Source organism: Strix aluco, chromosome 1 (genome assembly GCF_031877795.1).
Source record: "Strix aluco isolate bStrAlu1 chromosome 1, bStrAlu1.hap1, whole genome shotgun sequence".
In the NCBI taxonomy this organism is placed as follows: Eukaryota; Metazoa; Chordata; class Aves; order Strigiformes; family Strigidae; genus Strix; species Strix aluco.
The window spans coordinates 5,270,490-5,293,779 of record NC_133931.1 but is presented as its reverse complement, the minus strand read 5'-3'; the positions used below and the strand labels follow the sequence as shown (position 1 = coordinate 5,293,779).

General features: G+C 43.2%; 1 protein-coding gene across 1 annotated transcript in view; it reads right to left on the bottom strand.

Moving 5' to 3' along the window:
• Positions 1–4,570: 4,570 nt before the first annotated feature.
• KCNK9 (potassium two pore domain channel subfamily K member 9) overlaps positions 4,571–23,290 on the bottom strand; it is an 86,816-nt gene continuing 68,096 nt past the window's right edge. The window contains exon 2 of the mRNA XM_074846491.1: positions 4,571–5,673. Coding sequence (XP_074702592.1) covers positions 4,832–5,673 — 842 coding nt within the window. The 3' untranslated portion in view covers positions 4,571–4,831. The remainder of the gene's footprint in view (positions 5,674–23,290) is intronic.

Here is a 23,290-nt window from a genome sequence, read left to right as displayed (position 1 = left end):
TGATTGTGTCCTAATGAGCTGTTACAGAGGAGTACAAACAGAAGTCTACTGATGAAGGTCACTGTGCATCGTCTCCATTCATTAACAACCAAGAAGTTATTTGGACCTTTGAAGTAATACCCAAACAACTCTTCTAGAGCTGTGCCATTACAGTCATCCCTGTAAAGCATATATAGGTACAGAGTTCTGGCAAAGCAGCCCCAGTTAGATCAGTCAGGATCTTCCATACACAGTAATGAAGAACAAGTGGAGAGTTGTGCCTTCATTGTTCTATTAAGTTTCCTCTTTCGTTTCCATATCACAGCATGCTCAGTCAAAGCTATTTTGGTGCTTCACTGATGAAACTGATTTTTCCCTTTGATGATAATATGAAATATGATAGGATAATAGGGTTGTTATATAATCAAAGTCGACAGCAGGGAGCTAAATTTGTGTTGTTTTGATGAAGAGCACATTAGTGTGACATAAATAGACTAATCTGATTTATTATTATTATTTCTAATGCTTAATAATAGGGAAGGGTAGGAAAATGAGACTCTGGGGAATGAGAGTGCATCACAAAGTGATAGTAGATGTCTGTGTGCTACGGAAACACAGGTTAGGTATTTTGGATATTAGGGTGTCTTGTCATAAGCAGCACCACTACTACCTGCTTCTAGCTGACTCTCAAAAGAGCGAGTAGTGAGCAAGAGAGGTTGTTCTGAAAGAAATAATGTCTTAAGTGGATGTGCTGATTTTGGCTGGGATAGAGTTAATTTTCTTCATAGTAGCTGATACGGGGCTATGGTTTGGATTTGTGCTGAAAACAGTGTTGATAAGCCAGGGCTGTTTTAGTTACTGCTGAGCAGAGCTTACACAGAGTCAAGGCCTTTTCTGTTTCTCACCCCACCCCACCAGCAAGGAGGCTGGGGGTACACAAGGAGTTGGGAGGGGACACAGGTGGGACAGGTGACCCCAACTGACCCAAGGGATGTTCCATACCATATGGCGTCATGTTCAGCACATAACGCTGGGGGAAGAAGGAGGAAGGTGGGGATGTTCGGAGTGATGGTGTTTGTCTTCCCAAGTCACCGTTACGCATGATGGAGCCCTGCTTTTCTGGAGATGGCTGAACACCTGCCTGCCGATGGGAAGCAGTGAATGAATTCCTTGTTTTGCTTTGCTTGCGTGCACAGCTTCTGCTTTACTTACTGATCTTTCTTTATCTCAACCCATGAGTTTTCTCACTTTTACTCTCCTGATTCTCTCCCCCATACCACTGGGCGGGGAGGGAGTGAGCGGCTGTATGGGGCTTAGTTGCTGGCTGGGGTTAAACCATGATAGTGGAATAAAACTAATAATGTACCAGAGAAAATATTCTGTGAAAAGCAGTGTTGTGGGAAGAAAACTGGTATTCATGTAGGGCAATAGGAAGGCAGAGATAGAGCAGACAAAAATCAGCTCACCTTTCACAGACTACTTTCTCATGTGTAACTGAAAAGCTAGGATTAACCTTGGACAAAAGCTTCCCTTTCACAATACTGTCTGTTCCAGTTCCAGACAGCCCAAATCATTATTCATACATCAGTCAAGAGAGGCATTTTTAGCATATTTTCGCCTGATGTACTGATGGGTACATACGAGAGTTCTTGTATTTGTGGCTGCTCACAAAGCAAAGTCCTGCAAGAGCTCATGCAAACATCTGAATGAATGCAGGCTTGCAAAGGAAATGTCTTGCCACCTTAAAATCACATGTGTAACAAAAATATAGATTGGACAGAATTGTAGGTTCTTCAGGCAGAAAATAACAATAAATAAATGTATTTTAAAATTCTATGGAATGCAGACACATTTTAGCAAAACTCCCACATACACACTCATTACAGCTTTTAGACATAAAAGTGTCATTGCGGACATCTACTCTGGCTCCTTCATATCAACATACATAGATTTCTTCAATCACATCTATAAATTTCAACTAAGCTAAATCAGAGCTTTTATAAAGCCATTGAGTTTTAATGCAAAGGCTCTAAGTGGCAGATAACCCATGACATGCCAAGGTAAGTTGCTCCCCTGGTTAAATACCCCATGTATTAAAATTTACTCTTCATTTATGGTTCCAGAGGGAAGATTTAGTAACAAATCAGCCAGAGTATGTAACAGCTTTGAACTTCTGGTGTTCAACATTATTTATAGGACATTTAAAGATTATTTTCATATGCAGCAGAAATAGAATTTTCCTCTTTTCTTAAAGGAAAAAAAAAGGAAAGTGCTAATCAATATTTTATATGTTGTAACCTTTTTTCACAAAACTGTTAAAATTTTTTGGTAAAAGTCCTGTTACAAATGTTCTCCTTTGCTAGGCAGAGAGAATTTCATTTGAGTTCTGCAAAATCCCAAACTTTTCTTGCTTTTCTCCAGTGTCAGATACACCCAGCAGTCATACATAGTACAGATGTGTATATGCCAGACATACTTTTTCTTAACTCCTTAGCAGGAAAAGAAGCCTACACTTATTTGCACTTCTGGGATACCACCAGCAAAGACTACAAAAGTGAATTTTGACAGCACCGTGAACCCTATGGGCCACCCTCGCAGAAACCAGCTTCCAGGTGGCAATCACCGAGGCTGTTTAACACATCCTGAAACTGCTTTTCGAGGTATGGTTGCTTCAATACTTCTGCCATCAGCATTTGCCTTAGGACATGGTACCCGCAGCGCAGCATTAGTGTACCCAGCATGCTCTCCTACTGTGTTGAAGGATGTCATCCCCACACATTAGGCTGAAAAAGTCCATCCTCATCCATCCTTATTAGGAATCCTAAATTATTTCTTCACTAATCTTAATGGAGGTTTTCATGCCACAGCAATTTATAATCCCAAAGGAAGCTGCATAGGGGAGCCAAAGTCATGGATACTTGCTTTTCATTTACTTGTTGAAACAGATATGGAAATTAGGAGAACATCAGCATATTTGATATAGCTAATAATTTAATAGCTAGGGAGAAGAGAACAGAGGAGGAATGACATTCCTTATTTCTCCTATTAATGCTCTTTATAAATGCCTCTTTGAAAGGATATCAACATCCATCAACACACAGAGCTCAGAGCTGGGGCTTGTACAAAAACACACCATCTAGTTTTAAGAAAAAAAAAAAAAGGATTATTGCTTTTACATCGAGAGCACAAAATGGTAGAATCAGCAGTAGGTGATAAGTGTCAAAAAAAGATGGGGTTTGTATGGCAAATTAACACGGAAGGCAATTTAAAAGATAGGATTAAATCAGAGACAAAAGTGCAGGTTTATAAAACTCCCACTCCTACCCCTGTCAAATCAAAGATAAATCTGCCAAAGCACTAAATCCCATGTAATCATTGCAAATTCCTATTGTCTTAAAAGGGAGCTGGATCAGGCCTCTAATTCGGTTCTGTAAAGTCTGTTTGGTCCAGATGAACAACTGAGAGATGGACAATCTCCAAGGAACAACTCTATGACACGGTCTCAACATCCTCCACTACAACTTGCCAACGCAATCACTCCCAATGTTACCCTCCAAACACTGGAGTAAAACTGCTTTTGCCCATTACTGCGAAATGCATTTTGCCTTTCTGCCTAGCAAAAAAGCAATATCACATCTAAACTCACAAGTTCCCAGTGAGCCAAACACAAGATACTGTCCCTTGAATTCTTCCTGAGACCAACAAAGGCTTTCCATTATTTACAAATCAAAAGCATTTAGAGACAATCATCTTCACTTTTTTGTTTAAAACAAGGAATGCCCTGTCACTATTATATAAGAAAAAATATACATCCACCTCTTTATACCCATCCTAATCCAAGCATTCCAAAAAAATATAATTCCTATTCATGCAGGTAATTGCTGCACAAAATAATAATAATAATAATAATAATAATAATAATAATAATAATAATAATAATAATAATAATAATTTTATAAATAAAATAAAAATAACAAAATACACTCTTTAGTTCCAACAATTCTCCCAATTTCTCTTAAAAATTCCACTTGTAAATTGTTGGAACAGTTGAAAATGATAAAAGTAAATATAGTTAAATCAATAGGATTATTTGCTTTTGATTATTAATTCCATTGCTAGTTTTTCTTGTGTTTTTATTATGCATACCAGTTTTACAAAGTGCATGCTTTATTTTATTTTTTTTTTTTTAATTTTGAACTGGCAAGCTAAAATGATCCATCTTTTCCTGCCTTTTTTAATGTTAATACAATCTAAAATCTAGCATTAAAAAATTTATCATGATACACCTGGTATATTGACTGCTTATGGCGCATGCTTGTCTTGGCAAAAAACAAAACGAATTGGCTCCCCTCCCACCCTCCCCGTTCCTTTTGGAAGCAATCTAAAAGTTAAAAGCAGGCTGGAACACAATTGCTTCAAGGGAAAAAAAATGATACCTGATGCTTTAATTTTTGTCACATGGCACTAGTTGTGGAATTGCACGCGCACACACACGCACACACACCCAACACGCACACAAGCACGCACGCACGCTGCAACCTGCTCGTGAGGAAAATAGTTTATTAGGTCAGGAGTGCCAGTGGCACATGAAGGCTCCCAGCTGTGTGTGCAACTTTGGATTTGGTACCCACTTCACGTCACCTTGAATCCTCTGACATCCACCGAGGGGGTAATGTAAGGCATACTTTGCTGGAACAGTAATAATCCATGCTTCATGCTCAAGAGCTGAGTCTCAGAGGAGGACTGGCTTTCTCTACTCCCTTTGGCCTCGCTCTGTCTCACTCAAGGAACAAAAAAAACAAAACAACGGAGAACTAGGGAAAACAAGGAAAGCAAAAGAAGACAAATCCCTTTAAATGGACTTTCGCCTTTTCATCAGCCTGTGGTTATCTGTAAAGCTGTGCAACCCAGGTGAGATGGAGCTGACAGGAGATGGGAAAAGGCTGTTTTTTAATGTGCTTGGTGAGATCTCCTCTATCTTGTAAGAGATGGAGTGAAAGTACTGGGGGTTCAGCTTTGAGCTGAACGAATTTTGGTGGGACACCACCCGGCTGGTGTACTCGTGGGACCTGTAACACATGCAGGAACAAACTGACTGAAGGTCTGTTACTTCGGCCTTGTACCGTGGCCGACCATGCTGGGAGTCCTCTTGGATGTGGATAATCATGCTGTTGCGGTTCCCTGCCAGGGATGCCCGTTCCTCGGCATCCCGCCTCTCGTCCTCGCTGTTCATGGTTAAGAACCTGAGAACAACCAGATTTAGAAATGCCCCAATGACTGTCAACCCCACTAGAATGTACATAAAGCTAAAAGCCACATAGAGAGGCTTCTTTTGAAGGGCCCCTTTGGTCTGCAGGGCCACATAGTCTCCAAACCCTATCGTAGTCAACGTTATAAAGCAGTAATAGTAAGCATGGAAAAAGCTCCATTCCTCATACTGGGAAAAGGCTGCTGCTCCAATGCAGAGTGTTCCCATGCAGGAGAAGAAACCCACAGTGACCATGTTTTCCATGGAGACCTCGGTGCTCCTCATCCCACAGCACTTTTTGATGCGTTTCAAGAGGTACTTGACGAAGGTGTTCATGCGCTCGCCCAAGCTCTGGAACATGACGAGTGTCAGTGGGATCCCCAGGACCGCATAGAACATGCAAAAGGCCTTCCCTGCATCCGTCCCTGGGGCAGCATGTCCATAACCTGGGAGGGGGAACGAAAAGACAGGACAGTCAGCAAGGCACATGATGACCACAGCTCCCCCTTCATGCAAGCCACGTGAATCGCAGAGGGTCTGATGCCACAGCCAGATCCAAAGCTACAGGAACACTGCAGTCACACAGTCTTCCTATCTCCTCACTCACGTCCTGTATCCAAAGAAAATAAGACACAGAACAAAAAAGTTTTACATGCAGGGGTGGGAAAGGTGAAAGAATGGCAAATCCATCCTACCTCAAATAACTGTGCAGTCTCCTAAACAAGATTATATCGCATTCATTCACTAAAGAAATTTCACATCCATCCTGTATCACATGCAATAGTGGAAGATTTGGAAATAGGTTGACTTGTCCACAGTATTTTTGAGAAGAGTTGGTGTTGCCCCGTCTCAAAACCATAATACACTGATAGTATCCAAATTCTTTGTTTGCTGGCAGCTTGGAGTTAGCAACATCCACAGATCCACCAACCAAAGAAATTCCTTTCCAAACTCTTCCATACTGAACAAACCTTTCGCCTAGAACCTTATGAAAGCTACTCACTGCTGGAACACCATAGGACTTTAAGGGTTTAATGCCTGCTCTATCTTTAATTACTGAAGAATAAACAAATTACAAGCTTGTTTTATAGTTTTACAGCTTTTACAGCTAGGCAAAGGCAATTTTGTCAGGATATTAAACTAATCCAGGACTGAGGATGTAGCACATTTCACATCATAGTTTACAGACAGTAAAATCATGGCAAAACCTTTATTCTAAATCAAACCATACGTGTGGGTGAGTCTGTTTTGAAATCATAATTTCACTTTTTCACATCACACTGCTTTAAAAATCTACATTTCTTACAGCTAAGATTCTATGTGACAGTACCAAAGTCTCCAAACTGGGATGGCTGGGACTTATCTGGCCATGGTATGCACTGACCATGTGGGTAACCGCTGTCTATAATCCCCTTAAAGTCAATGAATAGAAATATGCACTTCCCAAGTGCAGTTTATATCATCTACACCTGGGTGTCTAAAACAGGTCAATGAGTTATTCTCAGGAGTCACCTATTGCTCTACAGTCATTATAATAGAAATCTCAGGACAGAACTCAGTTCAAGATTAATATACCTAAATTTTGGTATCTACATGTGCACTAGGCATCCAAGCTCCCATTATAGTCAACAAAGATTTAATGAAAACAGCCAGTAGTGAGTTATTTAACTGACCATCCAAGTCTACCTTATGGTGAGATGAAATGACAGTACTGACTGTTCCACTGACTGTATTGATTAGGTCCCCATTAGACAGACTAGACACTTGCTGACTGCAGAAGAATTTAGACACCTACTGCACAGGTAGACTCCTAAACACAAACAGCTGAACGCAGATGTCTTATCATGAGTAGAGCTTCATCTTCAGTGACTAGCTCCGATGTAGGTGCCTGCATTGTAGACACTAAGGGTTTAAATCAGATTTCCATCTATCATCATTTGAGACCCCTGAGTTATCAGGATATCCACAGAGGGCTGGCAGATGAAACACAGGGCATACAGCAGAGCCACACTTATGGATCAGAAGCTGGAGACCAGACAGCATCCAAGATACTGCTGAGGCAGGACCATCCCCCTCATACTGCCCCAGCCCTGCCCATCACCCTTAGACTCAGGTCATGGACATGCTGCTCTGAATTTGTCTAATCCTTATTTTGAAACTGTTGACACTGCTCATCTCTTCAGACTCCTGTGGCAACAGATTCCAGAATTTCACTATCTGCTGTGTAAAAAAGGACTTCATACTTTCAGGCAGATCTCCTTGTTTCAGCTAGTGCCCCTTACGTCTAGTATTAAAGTTTTGTATCTACCTTATCTATTATCTTCATGACTTGAGCTAAACTCAGCTTTATCTCTGCTCTGTTTTCTCCTGTCTGAACTGGAGCCACAGCCTTTTTAGCTCATATAGCAGAAATCACATTCCCTTGATCATTTCGATGTCCTTCTCTGGACCTTGTCTAGCTCTGCCACATAATTTTGGAGGTGCAGAAACCAGAACTCTGCATAGCCCTCAGGATGTGGGCGCACCATGGAGTCTGCAGTTTTTCTAGAACAAGAATATGAACATCAGACGGCATTCAAAATTAAAACCAACAGTGGACAAAGAAAAAAAAAAAAAGAGAGAAAACCAGCAAGAATACCCTCCAAAAAGGAACAGGTATTTCCATAGCTCAGTTGCTAATTGTTGGCAGATGGATGGGATGTAAAAAACAGTTTACAAAAGAAGCACATAACTCAAAATAGGAAGTTCTTTTCAGGTTACAAAACAAAGAGATTCACCTGTTGTATTGGGCCGGGTAGCCTGTTCATCATAAAAAGCAGTTTTCAAATTACCTGGAAAGGGAAGTGTCTTCAATAGATTGATGCTGGGTTTGTTCCACCTGACTGTCCCTCAATAAAGGCTATAATTGCCTCTCATTACTAAGATCAGCTTTTGAACTACAGGGGTGTTAATTAAACCAGGGACATCTTCCCATTTTATAGCTTTAGTTACAGCTGATAAAGAGAAGGAAAGCTTCAGAAAATGTGATTTTCCAGATGGTTGCAGAGATGGCAGTTGGTGGAAACAGCTTTCACTTTGGGTTCTAAAGAAAATGATTGGGGTGAAAAAAGATTTCTTTTGATATCGCTATATCCCTCTCACTAAAGATATCCACAGAGACAGTTTAGGGAGATTATAAAACATTAATATTATGTGCTTACACACTATCTCACAATTGAATATCTAAGATTTGTCACAGACTTTGTAATTAACTTGGGACTCACAGCTCTCCCATAAGATAGGAATATATCCATATCCCTGTTTTACAGATAGTAAAGCACAGACACTGTCAGGCTATAATTTCTCTCCAATTCACACAGGTAGACAGAATATCCAGAAATTCTGATTTCTATTCTGCCCCATGTCATACTCACTTTCCACAACATCAGATAATATTTTTTACCGTATTTTCACCATGAAACTGGGGTAAAGAAAGGACTTTATTCATGAAGCTGGAATAAGACTTTACAAATAGATTCATGTATAGAGGATCAGAGTCATATCTTTCTCCAGTATAACATGGCTTTAAGGAATAGGCACCTTAGTCATTGCCTTCAACACTCCGAGATGAGGGGTTTCAAAATGCACCAAAGAAAGACTTAACTCTCCATTACTTTAGCATTACAGAATCTATCCAGCAATACACTGAGCAATGCATGAAAAGCAAACTCCAGCAGTATACGTTCTCTGAAATTCAGTAAATCTCAAATTTAAAACAAACCACTGTCTTCTTAACAGCAAAGACTTCCTCTGGGCAAAATGAAGTGGTCAGCAATTGCCAGAGAAAGAGGGGCACAGATGATCATTAACGCTGGGAAATAGCCCTCCACAGTGCACAGGATCAGTCTCCAAGCAGTTGGGCTTTACTTCTGTCAAGTAAAGGCAGAAGCAGAATCAGCTCCCTTGGTAGCAGATTTCAGCTCCTAAAATTCAGCCTAATGCCCTCTACATGAATGCCACTGCCCTTTACCAGAGTATAAAGAGATGACTCCATGTGAACCATAAGAAACACAAGGCTTAAAGAGAAATAGAAAGATTAAGCATGACATTGGTATTTCTCACTCTTCTATGGTGAAGAAGAAAGATCAAACAGAAGACCTTAAAACTAGGTATAGCAAATAACTAGCGATGGGGCTGAGATATCAGTAAGAAAGGTATAGATGGAGCTTTACATTGGACCATGCTTAGGTAAATATTACCTATACTACTCTAGTAGACTAACCAGTTTGCTGAGGTCCCACAATACAGCAATATGACCACATCAATCAGGTTTGCCTGATATTTAATGAGATATAATTTGAATGATCAAAGACAGTCTAAATACCTCTCACCTTGATTGGAAGTGATGCCATTAGTACTCTCTCTCTTTTATAATAGCTTCCAGCTGCTCAGGCTTTCAAGACAGAGCTCATCTGTGTTGGCACCAAGAAGAATAGTTTGGCATGAAGAAATGTCATGTCTCAGAGTATTACTCCAATTTTGGCCTGCAGAGCACCAATGCACTGCAAAAGCCATCTCCTCCCACTTATGGAAGGTATGGACTACAGACATCAAACAGAACTGCAAGAAGGTGTAGGCAAGGGAGGCAAAGGGTCAGACCATAAGGGCTGACACCAAATGAGTGTCATTGCCGATGAGCCTCTTTAACCAAGTAATAAGTGATAGGACAAGAGGTAATGGCCTCAAGTTGTGCCAGAGAAGGTTTAGGCTAGATATTAGGAAGTATTTCTTCACAGAACAGGTAGTTAAGCGTTGGAATGGGCTGCCCAGGGAGGTGGTGGACTCCCCATCCCTGGAGGTGTTCAAGAGGCGGGTTGACATGGCGCTTGGGCATATGGTGTAGTTGGGAACTGTCAGTGCTAGGTTAACGGTTGGACTAGATGATCTTCAAGGTCCTTTCCAACCTAGATGATTCTGTGATTCTGTGATTCTGTGACTATTCTGTTGAGGCCTTCTCTGCCTTTGATTTTTCCAGGCCTCATCCATTCTCTGGTGGAAAACTCTCAAAGACCATGTGCATCTATATGTAATTCTAGAAAAAAAGGGAATACTGTTTTCTTGTTTGCCAGAGTGTAGCTATGAAAACCCACTCAGACTCCTTCAAAGCTTATTTTTCCATGGTGCCTTTCAGACGAGACACAGAGAAACTTCTCATTACAATCTACATGAGGTCCATTCAGGAGGACAACCCAAATAACTTTCTCTCACTTCTAAAGGGATATTGTGCTGTGGTTCCAGGCCACAACCATAGTGCACAGTGGAACACAGTGCACAGCTACCTTGAATCCAAAAGCAACCACAAGCAGATGGCTGGGGAGGTGCATAAGAATGGTATAATGGTATGTGACATTTCCCACAAGTATTCAGGTACCCAGCTTTATCATCTGGAGCCCAGGGATTTCCTAAACCAGATACAGTTTCACTGGTTTTAGTAACACACACTGGATTTCTTTTCCATGAGCTTGGGCATTGTCCCTTGAATGTGTATCAATTTTTAGCACCTGCCACCTCCTGTGGCAAGAAGGTCCATAGATCAACCATGTGTTCTTTTAAAAAATCACCATCACTTCTTTAGTTTGAACTTCTCTCCCATTACTATCATCTGATGTCCTCACATCCTCTATGGAAGAGACCAGAAACAATCATTCCCTACTCCCCTTCTTTGTGTCACTCATGATTTTATAGACATTTTATCAACAAAAATGTGATGTCTGCATTCAAGCCCTAAGCAAGTACTAAGGCACTGTATAGCCTCATGTGGACAGACCAGCTTGCTTAGATCTACATCAGTGATCTTTGCACCACGCTCAGCTGCAGGATGTAGACAGGCCTGTAAAGTCTCTTGAATAACACTTTGCTTCTGGGGGAAAAAGGGTCCCAATAAAGAACTTCATGCTGTTGCAATGATGCAGACTGCCCAGAATAAGTAAATCCATAACAAAAATAAAACTTTATGGGAAAAAATCCTGAATACTTTCTGTGTGTTACATCTACTTAGTGACCACCTCCAAGACTGCAAGGCAATACTGACTCCAGCAAACTGAACTGGGACACGGATGGATTCTACCACCAACCCATGACAGTCCACACTGCTAAATCATCAGCCTAGTTCCCGACATGGCTTTACCCTGGACCAACCATCACTGTCTCAGGCAATGCCCATGCCTGGTCCACCCATGGAGGTTAACGCTCGCCAGGGCCCACTGTAGCCAAGCACCACTCTGGGGCAGTATGTGTGTTTAGACATTACTGGCATTCTCCATGCCACCTCTGCTGACCTCCATGTCTTACAAAACACAGGTCCTGCTCTACTTAGTAGCATAGATGGAGCCTGCATGGTGCAAAGCAAAGGGTGTTTTTCCACATTAGGCTCTGTCAGAGATTGGGAGAGGTTTGTCTTAGATGTGCATTGGTATCAGGCCAAATACATGGTCAGTGTTAAAAAATAAAAACGAAATGTGGCAGCGGTAAGTTATTTATAGTTTGCGTTCAGGCCAGTGTGTAGCTGCAGAGCAGTTAAGCCTCATTCACATTCACAGTCAATGTACAACAGGTTTTAGGTGTCTTGAATCTTGAAGCAACACTCTGCGTTATTCATGAGGGATGCTTTATTTCTCTCAGGAGTAAGTTTCTCCCCTCATTCATCTACACATCATTCATCCTCATGATGGACATTTGGGCCTGGTCGTCTCTGACAACAGCCTCCGGAAAGAAATGAACTGCTCCATCCCTGTGACTCAAACCTTTCTTACTCATGCTGGCAGCAGCCCTGGCTGTGAGATAATGAAAAGAGGATAACGGCACCTGTTACTCAGATGGGCAAGCATAATTCAGATTAAAACATCTTCCTGATGTCACACACTTCACTTCAGAGGTTCACCTACGTCAGAGAAACTGCCACAAGGAACAGGCTGGCTCTCCGCTGGATTTGCTGCTTGCGCTTTCAGCAGGGAGAAGAAACAACATGGTCTTCACAGTGCAGATGAAAGAAGCTTCAGCAGGGATCAGGGAGATACTTCATCTAACTAACTGGTAGTGACTCATTTACCAGGACAAAGGCATCCTCCTGTAAGGAAATCCAGAGCACATCATGGATGCTGCTGTACCTGGATGAAAGCTGCTGTGTAACTACACCAGCCTCGTGGCACGCAAGCACCTCTGACTACTCCCTCTTCTCTCTCTCACATGTCTGGGCCCTTCCCAAATCCTGCTGCCTTCCTCCCCAAACATCTTCAGGACCCCCTTTTTCTTTCATACACTTGTTAGTTGATGTCACTGCAGCACATTAGCTGAATAATCTCTCTTACTTTGCACAGCTTCCCCTTCCATCCTCAAAGACATCCTCCCCTTCCATGCTCAAAAGACAGTCTCTAATGTCAGGTCAACGCATGGCACATGTCTCCCTACAGGAACACACAGCAACGTGGGCTGAAATCATCCCGTGTTGTGAAGACATGGGCATTGTGTGAGAGAAGGAAGGCTGTGCCAAGGCCCAGGTGCAACCTCAGATCCGAAATGCCTTGACAAGGTCAGCACAGCCTCTCACCCCGGCTCACCCTTGCTCTGTTATGACTGCTCCTATGTCCTGACTGCTGAGGTAAGGCTTGGAAATTACACCTTGGAAATTACACTCAAAGCTTTGCATTGTATCAAGACCTGCAGAAGACCTACTACTCTGGGCAGCAGGGACGCAGCAGGCTTCCCTCACTTTAATCTCCTACCACAAGCACAGATGTCTCTTCTTGATCTTGGAACCAAACTTTCAAGATGATCAGGGGAAACAGCTTCAAAAGCAGCTCTGACCAGCTGGGCAGGCACACACATACTCACAGGCAGCATCCCACAGGAAAATGAGGAGGAGAAAAAATGGCTTTTCTCTGTGATCCACTGACCAGCAGGTGAAGGCGCAGGCAAAGCTGGTCTTTTGGTGGGCAGGAGGCCAGCCCTGACCCGTGCACATCCTGAGACAAGTGCCTCAGCCTTGGAAATTACCCCCACTGCAGCAAATTCTGTTAAGCTCACCAGGCACGCTGAATCTACTGCCTGTCAGCAAATGCTGTGCATGACAGCCCAGCAGGAGACCTGAAGGACTCATCCAAAATGACTGAGAAGACTGATAATTACTGCTGAGTCAGCACAATGACAGCTTCTGTGCCACTCATCCCTGCGCCACATTTCCTCACTCTCTCCATTAGTCTGATCCGCAGCCATCCCACATTACCTCCTGCTTTTTGAATTGCCCAAACTGTCTGTTGGTATAAATTCCCAATCCTGACCATTACCAGATGTTGCTAAACCATGTCCCATTGGAAGATACAACCATGGGAAAAGTACTACATAATGGGTGCTTGGGCAACTGCCTAAGAACACTGCCCTGAACTCTTACAGCCATGATGGAGCAAGAACTGAGGCCATCAGCTGCAACAGCCTTCTGGGTAGTCCTCTTGTGGGTGTAGCTTGGGAAGACAATATGTTTCTCAGACGACCTTAAATTATAGGGATCTAAAGGCAGCAATTTAGTGAAACACAGATACGCACTGCCATGCTCATTTCTGATTTAGGACTTCCTTGATTTTAGGACGTAGGACTTCAGGTTTGGTTGGTTGCATCTGGGGATCACATGCAATACAGTCAGGCATTTCCTGCAAGAACTTTCCCCTCTTGAGGAGACTTCCTTTAGATTCTTAGAGGCTCAAGGCAAATAATGTGTCCCAGTCCCAGTAAGGCTCTCCGTAAAGTCACCTCCATGGGACACGTCAGAGAACTACATTTCAGAGGTTCTCAGACTGCTTAGATTGGGCTTTCCTCCTCCTTCCCTGCCTGGACTCCACCACCAGCATGTACAAAGGGTGGCCTCTCCTCTGTCCTTTTGGATGACTATCTGGGATGGTGAGCGAACAAATCTATTCATTTCACTGGGGCAGAGTAGTTGGAAGTGCTGTTCCTTCAGTCGTGTGACCGTCAGAGGTGTGTGCCCAGGCAGTTTCCACCCTCCCCACAGCTGGAGAGACCTGGGACCTTCTCTGCTTCCCCTGGAAAAGATCTTGTATTCCTCCTGAACTTAAACCCCAATAGGACACAGCTCCCCCATTCTGACAGATATTGCTTCTGCCTAACAGGGAAGAACAGATTTGGTCACAATGTTTGGCCCTTTCAGATACCCACTGGGTTACTGCATGAAGAAATAAGTTTACAAGTTTAAACTAAGCCATAAGAAACTTTCTAATTACTTCTGCTTTTATTCTCATATCTTGATAAGGATAAGCCACCTATATCTATATCTCTGCCCATCTGTCTTTTCTCCCCAATAGCTTTGAAGCTGCTCACCAATTTCCACCACTTTTAGAAGAAGCGGTAATGTGAACTTGATAGTAATCTGTTCTGCTGGGCCTGCCATCTGGCCGACCTGGGAATATACAAAAAAGGGCAAAAAAATCAACACACACATAGTGCAGACTCAGCTGCAATGTGATAAGCTCCTCCTCTGTCCAGTTACAGGAAAGAAACAGGAGCCGGGGGTCCTGTAAGGTGGGGTGAGACACAGGAGCATGGGAGAGAACTGCAGGAATCGGATATCTCCACCATCTTATAAGACAACCTGTGATGGAATATCTATCTGCCTGAGATGATGAGGATGCAGATCAGGGTTCAAGTGAACTGGTGGATGTTTTGGAGTTCACAGGAAACCAGGCTTGAGTACTGCTGCTGCTCAAGAAACTACTTGTCTCTAGCAAAAGACAAAACTTGGAAAATATTGCTTTAAAAAAAACCCAAAATATTTGAGAGTTTTGCATTTGTTTGGGTTTGTTCTTTTTTTCCCTCTGCATGTGAACCTTTTCCATTTTTTCTGTGTAAAATTTACACTATAAAGGGTTTTACTAAAAAAGGTCAGCAAATGAGGGAGAGTGGAAATTTTCAAATGGCCACGTGAAACCACTTACAATCTTCCTGCTCATCCATATGACACGCAAGACCTGACCATCTCAAACCTCCTCTTGTTGAACTTAAGACAGCCTCTGCTTACACTGTTTAGGTAAGAGATGTCTGCGATCACTGACAATTCTTTTGAATAAGATAACAGAGCATCTGAGGTAACTTCTACCTGGTGTTCCACCCCACCAGGAAATCAAGGATGCCAACACTTGCCAGTTAATTTTGTCCAGACATGACAATATTATCTCTACTCTGTGACTTCCTCTGCTTCAGAAAAGAGGCTTGGAAGAGAGAAGAGGTTCCTCTCCAGCTCTATGAGGAGACTAGCATCGAAAACAGTAGTGATTTGGGCCATGTTTCTGCTATACCATTTCCCAGCCCCTCCTGAAACCAACAGCAGCTCTGCTGTGGATTTCCAGCTGGGCAGTAGCCGACAGGTCCCTGGACTGCAACTGAGCCCAGACACCTTTCTGAAGAAATCAACAGCAGTACAAATTGGCCAGGCACATCACCAGGACACCACGTGTGCATCACAGGAACACAGCAAGACAGATCATCCAACAAGCTGGATTCTTGTAACAGCAAGAAAAACAAACCTCCAAAGTCCAACGACAAGCAGGTTGACCATGACTCTTCAGGTTGATACAACTTTGGAGCTTTTTGGTAAGCACCAAACAGTCAGGTTTTCAGGATCCTGCACACCACCAGCTCAGAGTAAAACGTTTGCATGTGGACAGGAGTGTGTTTTATATCTCTTTGGCACTGAGATACCTAACTGCACAAAGCCCTGTAGCACTTCTGAGCCAACGTTTTCCCATGCTCTCTATTTCTGACTGCCCCTGGATGCCTTTCCTCCCCTTCATCCTCTCCATTTTGTTCTTTGAAACAGTCAGAGGATTGACCTGAGGCTCACATCACATCTAGTCCCAAGACAAATCATGCCCAGAACAAGTTCTCAATCTGAAGAGAATCGTAGCAACCACTAGGAAAAGACTTATCAGGTCATGTTATCCATTCCCAGGGGCCGGCATATGATTGTTCCCTACAATATATACTCCAGGGCTTTGTCCAGTTTTGTTTAAATGATTGAAATAACAGGGCTTCTGCTCTCTCCCTTAGGAAATTATTCCCCTGTCTAGCAGATCCAGCTATTAGGAAAATTTTTTTGATACACGGCCTGTATTTTTCTATGCTGTCTTTTATCACGGTGTTCTTTTATAGCCCTCAATCCAACACACCCCATTTCTCTCCATCACTACTCGCTCCTTTACACTTCTTGGAGATAGTCACAGCTTCATCCCTTAGTCAACATTAGCTATAAACAGAGCTCTTCGGGGCAGAGTCCTGCAGCACGAAAGACAATAGGTGTTTTACAACATATACCTAGATTCATTTTAAATGTCTCTTCAGAAGCAGCTCCTTATGAGCTCTTCAGAAACTTGCAGGCTCTTTGCTAGAGTTGTGCACAGTCCTTACAGAGGCAGGACTATGGCAGAAGGGTTATTAATTCCCTGGACTGCAAAATATCCTCTTTGGGAATATAGGTCTGACTGGTCATCACTATAACATTATGTCCTCATTGTACAGCAAACTTCCTGATGCTGTCATTTCTTTACATCCCAAAGGCTCCTTCTACTGCATGTTTGTGATTGCAGTAAGCATTATTTTTCCTCAATCCTCTCTATCTTGGGTAATTTTAATAGTTTTCTGTAACTGATTTTGGTTGCTCACAGTTTATGGGCAATGATCTGAGACCCGTCCATGAGGGGGGAAGATGAAGGACTCACCACCTGCAGAGTTGGCAGGATGATCCAAACAGCACTCTGGGGGGTCGGGGAAAAATACATCAGGAAGAAGCATAGGGGCTCATGTCTTAAGAAGAAGCCAAAAATGAATGGGGTTTCTTCTTCCTTTACTATGCTGTGATGACAGAAAAGGGGCATGAGAAATTTCTGATTTCTCTTTGATCGAAGGGTTACTTCTTTTCAAACTAAAACCACATTAACTCTGAGCCTTCGGGGGGTTAACAGGATTCTGCTCTCAGACCTGCTGAATGCTTGAGACAGCTCTCGGACACTGCCAGGGCTTGAGAAACTGGATCTCAGCAAAAACCCTGCTAAACAAAACATTACCAAAGGCCAGCATGCAGCAGAGTGGCTCAAATCATTAACGACATAGTAATCATTCCCTCTGAACCTTTGATGACATTATCCACTGCAGTCCACAGAGCTCTTTTGCAAATCAGTGTGACATCAAATGCTGTCTGAGCTGGTCTGGCAAAACACAGCACATCCAGTGAGGGTCGCAGGGTGACATTTAGGTAAGCGGTTTAGCTCAGTTTTCACTGGAGGAATTGCATTTTGCCTCTATGACTCTCCTCTCTATGCAACTAAGAAACTTAGAAGAGCACAATTTGCCAAGAGTTTGCTCACCTATTTGTTTTTATTTTGTGCTGTATCTACTGCAGATTGTTTCTGTGCAGAATAAAAAAAGGATATATTTGAAAATTTTAGAAAATACTAACAGGCACATGGTATTTTGAGTAGATTCTCCTTTCCGCTGTTTGAGAAACCATGGCTTCCCCCATCCAAAAGGGCAGCTAAAGGAAGGGTCAGCGATTCCCTCTGTGCTCAACTTCAGTCCCTGCTAGAAAAACATGCCAGCAAATAAATTAGGAGACACAACTTTTACTAATACAGGGAAAGTGGTACAAACTCTGATCTAGACAAAGTTGTACAGATACAAAAGCGTTTCTTCCAGGGTAGTCTGTCTCGTCAGGTAAACAGTCAAGCATGGAGGAACCACCAGTTCTTCTTCACACTCAAAGAGTTGCAATCAACAGCTTGATGTCCAAGTGCAGAGCAGTGACGAGTGGTGTTCTTCAGGGGTCAGTACTGGGACTGGCACTGTTTAACATCTTTGTTGGTGACATGGACAGTGGGATCGAGTGCACCCTCAGCAAGTTTGCCAACAACACCAAGCTGTGTGGTGTGGTCGACACACTGGAGGGAAGGGATGTGCCATCCATAGGGACCTGGACAGGCTGGAGAGGTGGGTCTGTGCAAACCTCATGAAGTTCAACAAGGCCAAGTGCAAGGTCCTGCACATGTGTCAGGGCAATCCCAAGCACAAATCCAGGCTGGGCAATGAGTGGATTGAGAGAAGCCCTAAGGAGAAGGACCTGGGAGTGTTGGTTAATGAGAAGCTCAACTTGACCCAGCAACATGTGCTTGCAGCCCAGAAAGCCAACTGTATCCTGGGCTGCGTCAAAAGAAGCGTGGCCAGCAGGTCGAGGGAGATGATTCTCCCCATCTACTTCACTGTTACGAAACCCCACCTGCAATGCTGTGTCCAGCTCTGGGGCCCCCAGCATAAGAAGGACATGGACCTGCTTGAGCAGGTCCAGAGGAGGTCCATAGGGATGCTCAGGGGCCTGGAGCACCTCTCCTATGAAGACAGGCTGAGAGAGTTGGGGTTGTTCAGCCTGGAGAAGAGAAGGCTCTGGGGAAACCTTATAGCGGCCTTCCAGTACTTAAAGGGGCTACAGGAAAGGTGGGGAGGAACTTTTTACAAGGGCATGTAGTGATAGGACAAGGGGTAACAGTTTTAAACTGAAAGAGGGTAGATTTAGATTAGATATAAGGAAGAAACTCTTCACTGTGAGGGTGGTGAGACACTGGCACAGGTTGCCCAGAGAAGCGGTGGCTGCCCCCTCCCTGGAAGTGTTCAAGGCCAGGTTGGACGGGGCTTTGAGTAACCTGGGCTAGTGGAACCCCCCCCCCATGGCAGGGGGGTTGGGACTAGATGATCTTTGAGGTCCCTTCCACCCAAACCATTCTACAATTCTATGATTCCTTCTCCTTTGCTTCTCATTCTCTGTCCCTTCATGACCATGATAAGGAATTAGCCAGAGGGACACAAGCTTTCCTGATTCTAGATCTTTGCAATCATAGATTTCTTTACATCAGTTACAGCAATTATTGTATCCTTCTATGAAGAAAAGCACTCCCAAACATCTCTTTTGACTCTGACTGGCTGCAGATTTGGCCAAGGCTATTTTCCATGCAGACACTCTAATTTTGCAGCAGCTTTATTAGTTGAAACCTGGCTTCAATGTGCTAACAGCCAGAACAAGTGGAGTTCATCATAATTTCCCTCATCACATCACATATAGACTGAGCAGTGATTCAACTGGATTAATAGATAGATTTCATCAAAGGGGTATATGTATTTCATTTAAAAAAAAAAAAAAAAAAGAAAGAAAGAAAAATGTTTTGTTCAAATGCTTTGGATTGACTTTATTTTACCAATACATTAATTTTTTTATTTCTGCTGCTCTTATTCCCAAAACAGGCTTATGCTTGAAAATACAAGCAAAAAGAGATTTCTCAGTTTTCCTTTACAAATCTGAAGTGTGTCCTGTCCATTGTTTTTGAAAAACTGAAATAATTCACCCAAAACTTCTGTGAAGGAAGAAGTTCAATTCTGATTGAGAAAGCATTTTTGCAAGTTGAAACCAAGAAAGTTAATGGAAATATACTGCCCAACTCTACTGTTCTGTTTAGTTGTCCACCGAGCCAGTGCTAACTTTGAGGTACATTTATCCTTCCACTTTGAAGACAGAAGAGCTGAGCTAAAATGTGAAGGTCAAAGCTTTGCAACATTGTTCAGGGTTGTCTACAGGAAGATTTGCTGGAATTGCAGTATCAAGGTAATTACACCGCTGGAGCTAGACTGGTCTAACTCACTGGGTTGGCACTTTCAAATGAAGCCACCTCATCCTTTTTTTCTGATAGAAACTTTTATCTCAAAGAAGCAAGCACACACCAAGAGTGTAGAGACTGTCAGTACCTTTCCCCACCAAGGCCACCAAGATGAAACCAGAGGTGTTTCTCATGGGATACTGTTCCAGCCAACAGAAACTGTCCAAGTTAAGTTAGGTGTTTTAGGAGCTTGAGCCTAACTGGTATTAAAACCAGAACTTGAGTTCACATGCAGTGAAAATCTCCTTCCTAAAAAGATGGATGTCCACCTCAGTTAGGGCTTTCGTCTCCACTAATCAAGCTGCAATGCTGTTTCTAAACTCACTGCTCTTATAGCTAAAAGTCTTCCTGTTTTCAATCCAAACTTGTTCATGGTCTGTTTGTTCTCATAGATGTCCTTAGCTCAAACAGCAGTCCTCCCAGTTTGTCTTCCCTACTCCCATAGATTAATAAAGATCCACCATATCTCACTAGCCTTTTTTTTTTTTTTTTTTTTTTTTTTTTTTCCCTAGGATGAATAAACCAGCCACGGCTCATCTGCTGCATTACACTTTCACTTTCATAGCATTTTGCACCTTTCCAGCTTGAATTCAATTTTCTTGTACATCAACACCCCAAATTTACACAGAGAAACACAGAAATTCAATGCTCCATTTGTACAGACTTTGAATAGTATTTCATACAATTTTAGACAGATCTTGTATACAGCACTGACACAACTTGAAATAAAGTACTGCATCTGAAACCTACTTGTCTTTGGTTCGCAGTACTAAAAATCCATGGGATCTTATTTTGTCTCACACTGATGAAAACAGAGTAATCTTTCTTGGTGACTATGAACTCACAGCAGTGTAACTCAAGAACACATGAGTTCATGGTTTAACTAGACACAAGTGTTTGAGCTAAGCTCCATGCTAGCATTAAACAGATGGATGCTCAAAAGAAACTTTCCACACAGGGCAAGCATCTCTCCAACAAATGACCTATAAAAAGCAGGATGGGGTTCATGTGTGCTACCGAGTCTTGAAGCTGACAGGCATACCCCAATTAGTTATTCTAAAAGTGGCTCAGTTTAGTCTCCCCAACACATTTCCAGTTCCCAACAAATTCTTTTGCTGAGACCATTCTGAGATCTTTTACCTCTCCTTTTATTTCTTTATTGTTTACAGACATCTACCTTTCCCACGTCAGCCCTGATAAGCACACCGAGCAGCAAGATTGCAGGAGGCAGTAGAGTGAGACACCATTTAATGCACCTGACTAGGCATAATCAGAGCAATCCATCACTTCAGTTTTCTACTCCCAGCCAACAGGAATAGTCAAACTGAGCGGGAAGAAATGGGAAGCCACTTACCAAAGCTTCTGCCAACCTCTACCCCTCATCATTTCTCTTTTGCTGGGTGGAAAACAGCATCCTACTACATTCTTTTCATATCATAACCAAGTCTATTTTGTTTCATCCCTGAACTCCCCCATACAATGTAGCTCAAGAAATCAGACTGACAAAATATTTCATGTGATATTTCTGAGCAGTCATAACCATCGTTTACAGTTTTTATACCTGAGAACCTCCATTGTGGTCCACGACCCCACAAGAGCAGGGGCTATATAAAAGACACAGAAAAACATGAGATGGTCCCTGACTATTCACAATTCTGTCCTGACACTGGAAACTACCATCTGCACTTTCCAGACGTGGATACCAGAGAGGGAGAGGACTTGGTCATGAAGAATACAGATCAGACCAAGAGTCTGACACCCCTCCAAAAAAGGGCATGTAATGAGGAAAATTATTAATCTGTTCAATGAGGGAGAAAACCCATGAGTAGGATTATTTAAAACAAAACCTGGCTAACATCCTTCAGAACCATTCCTGTAGGGATTTAAGTCTCAGTTTCAGCTTCACTTGCAAGCTTTGAAGCTTATATAAATAAGGAGCAGCACTGCTGAGGGACCACTAGAGCTCCTGTCTAAGAGACGTAACAACCCTCCATTGCACAACCCCTTCCCATGCCCTGTACAGGGTATGCCCTGTACTTCCAGTGTGGTATTATCTCACTCTAATTTGGGACTGGATTTGCAGACACACGCTCAAGTTTGGACTCTCAGTAAGGATCTTAGCGTAATTTTGTGGAAGTCAAGTTTCCTCAGCTGCATGTTCCGGGGAATCCATATATATAATCATGTGGTGGGTTGACCTTGGCTGGCCGTCAGGTGCCCACCAAGCCATTCTATTTCCCCCCCCCGCCCCTCTGGACAGGGGGAGAAAATAGGATGAAAAAACTTGTGACTAAAGATAAGGACAGGGAGATTGCTCAGCAGTTACCACCATGGCAAAAGAGACTCAACTTGGGGAAGATTTATTTAATGTATTGTCAGTTAATAACAGAGTAGGATAGTGAGAAACAAAAGCAAAACTAAAAAGCCCTTACCCCACCCCTCCCCTCTTCCCAGGCTCAACTTCACTGCTCTATTCCCAACACTTCTGCCTCCTCCTCCTCCTCTCCCCATTTGGTGCAAGGGAATTGGGAATGGCAGTTGTGGTCAATCCATAACACTTTGTCTCTGCCTCTCCTTCCTTCTCATGATCCAGCATGGGGTCACTCCCAAGGGATACAGTCCTTCACGAACTGATCTAACATGGGTCCTTCCCACGGGCTGTGGTTCTTCAAGAACTGCTCCAGTGTGTCCTTATCATGCGGTACAGTACTTCAGGCACAGACTGCTCCAGTGTGGGTCCTATCAGAAAACCTGCTCCAGCGTGGGGTCCTCCCCACAGGCTGCAGCTCCTGCCAGGAGCCTGCTCCTTCATGGGGTCTGCAAGGGCTGCGGCTTTCTTCAGGGCACATCCACCATCTCTGGTGTGGGGTCCTCCATGGGCTGAAGTGTGGGTATTCGCTTTGGCATGGTCCTCCATAGGCTGTCGGGGGACAACCTGCCTCACCGTGGTCTTCACCACAGGCTGCAGGGGAATCTCTGCTCTGGTGCCTGGAGCACCTCCTGCCCCTCCTTCTTCACTGACATCTGCGGAGTTGTTTCTCTCACATATTCTCACTCCTCTCTCACAGCTGCTGCGCAGCATTTTTTACCCTTAAATATATCACAGAGGTGCCACCAGCATCACTGATGGGCTCAGCTTTGGCCAGCGGTGGCTCTGTCTTGGAGCCAGCTGGAGCTGGCTCTGTCCAGCATGGGGGCAGTTTCTGGTGTCTTCTCACAGAAGCCACCCCTGCAGTCCCTGGCTACCAAAACCTTGCTACGTAAACCCAATACAGATCAATAGGGTTTTTTTATTTGCTAGCTTGGTTGCTTGCAAGTCTTGGAAGTA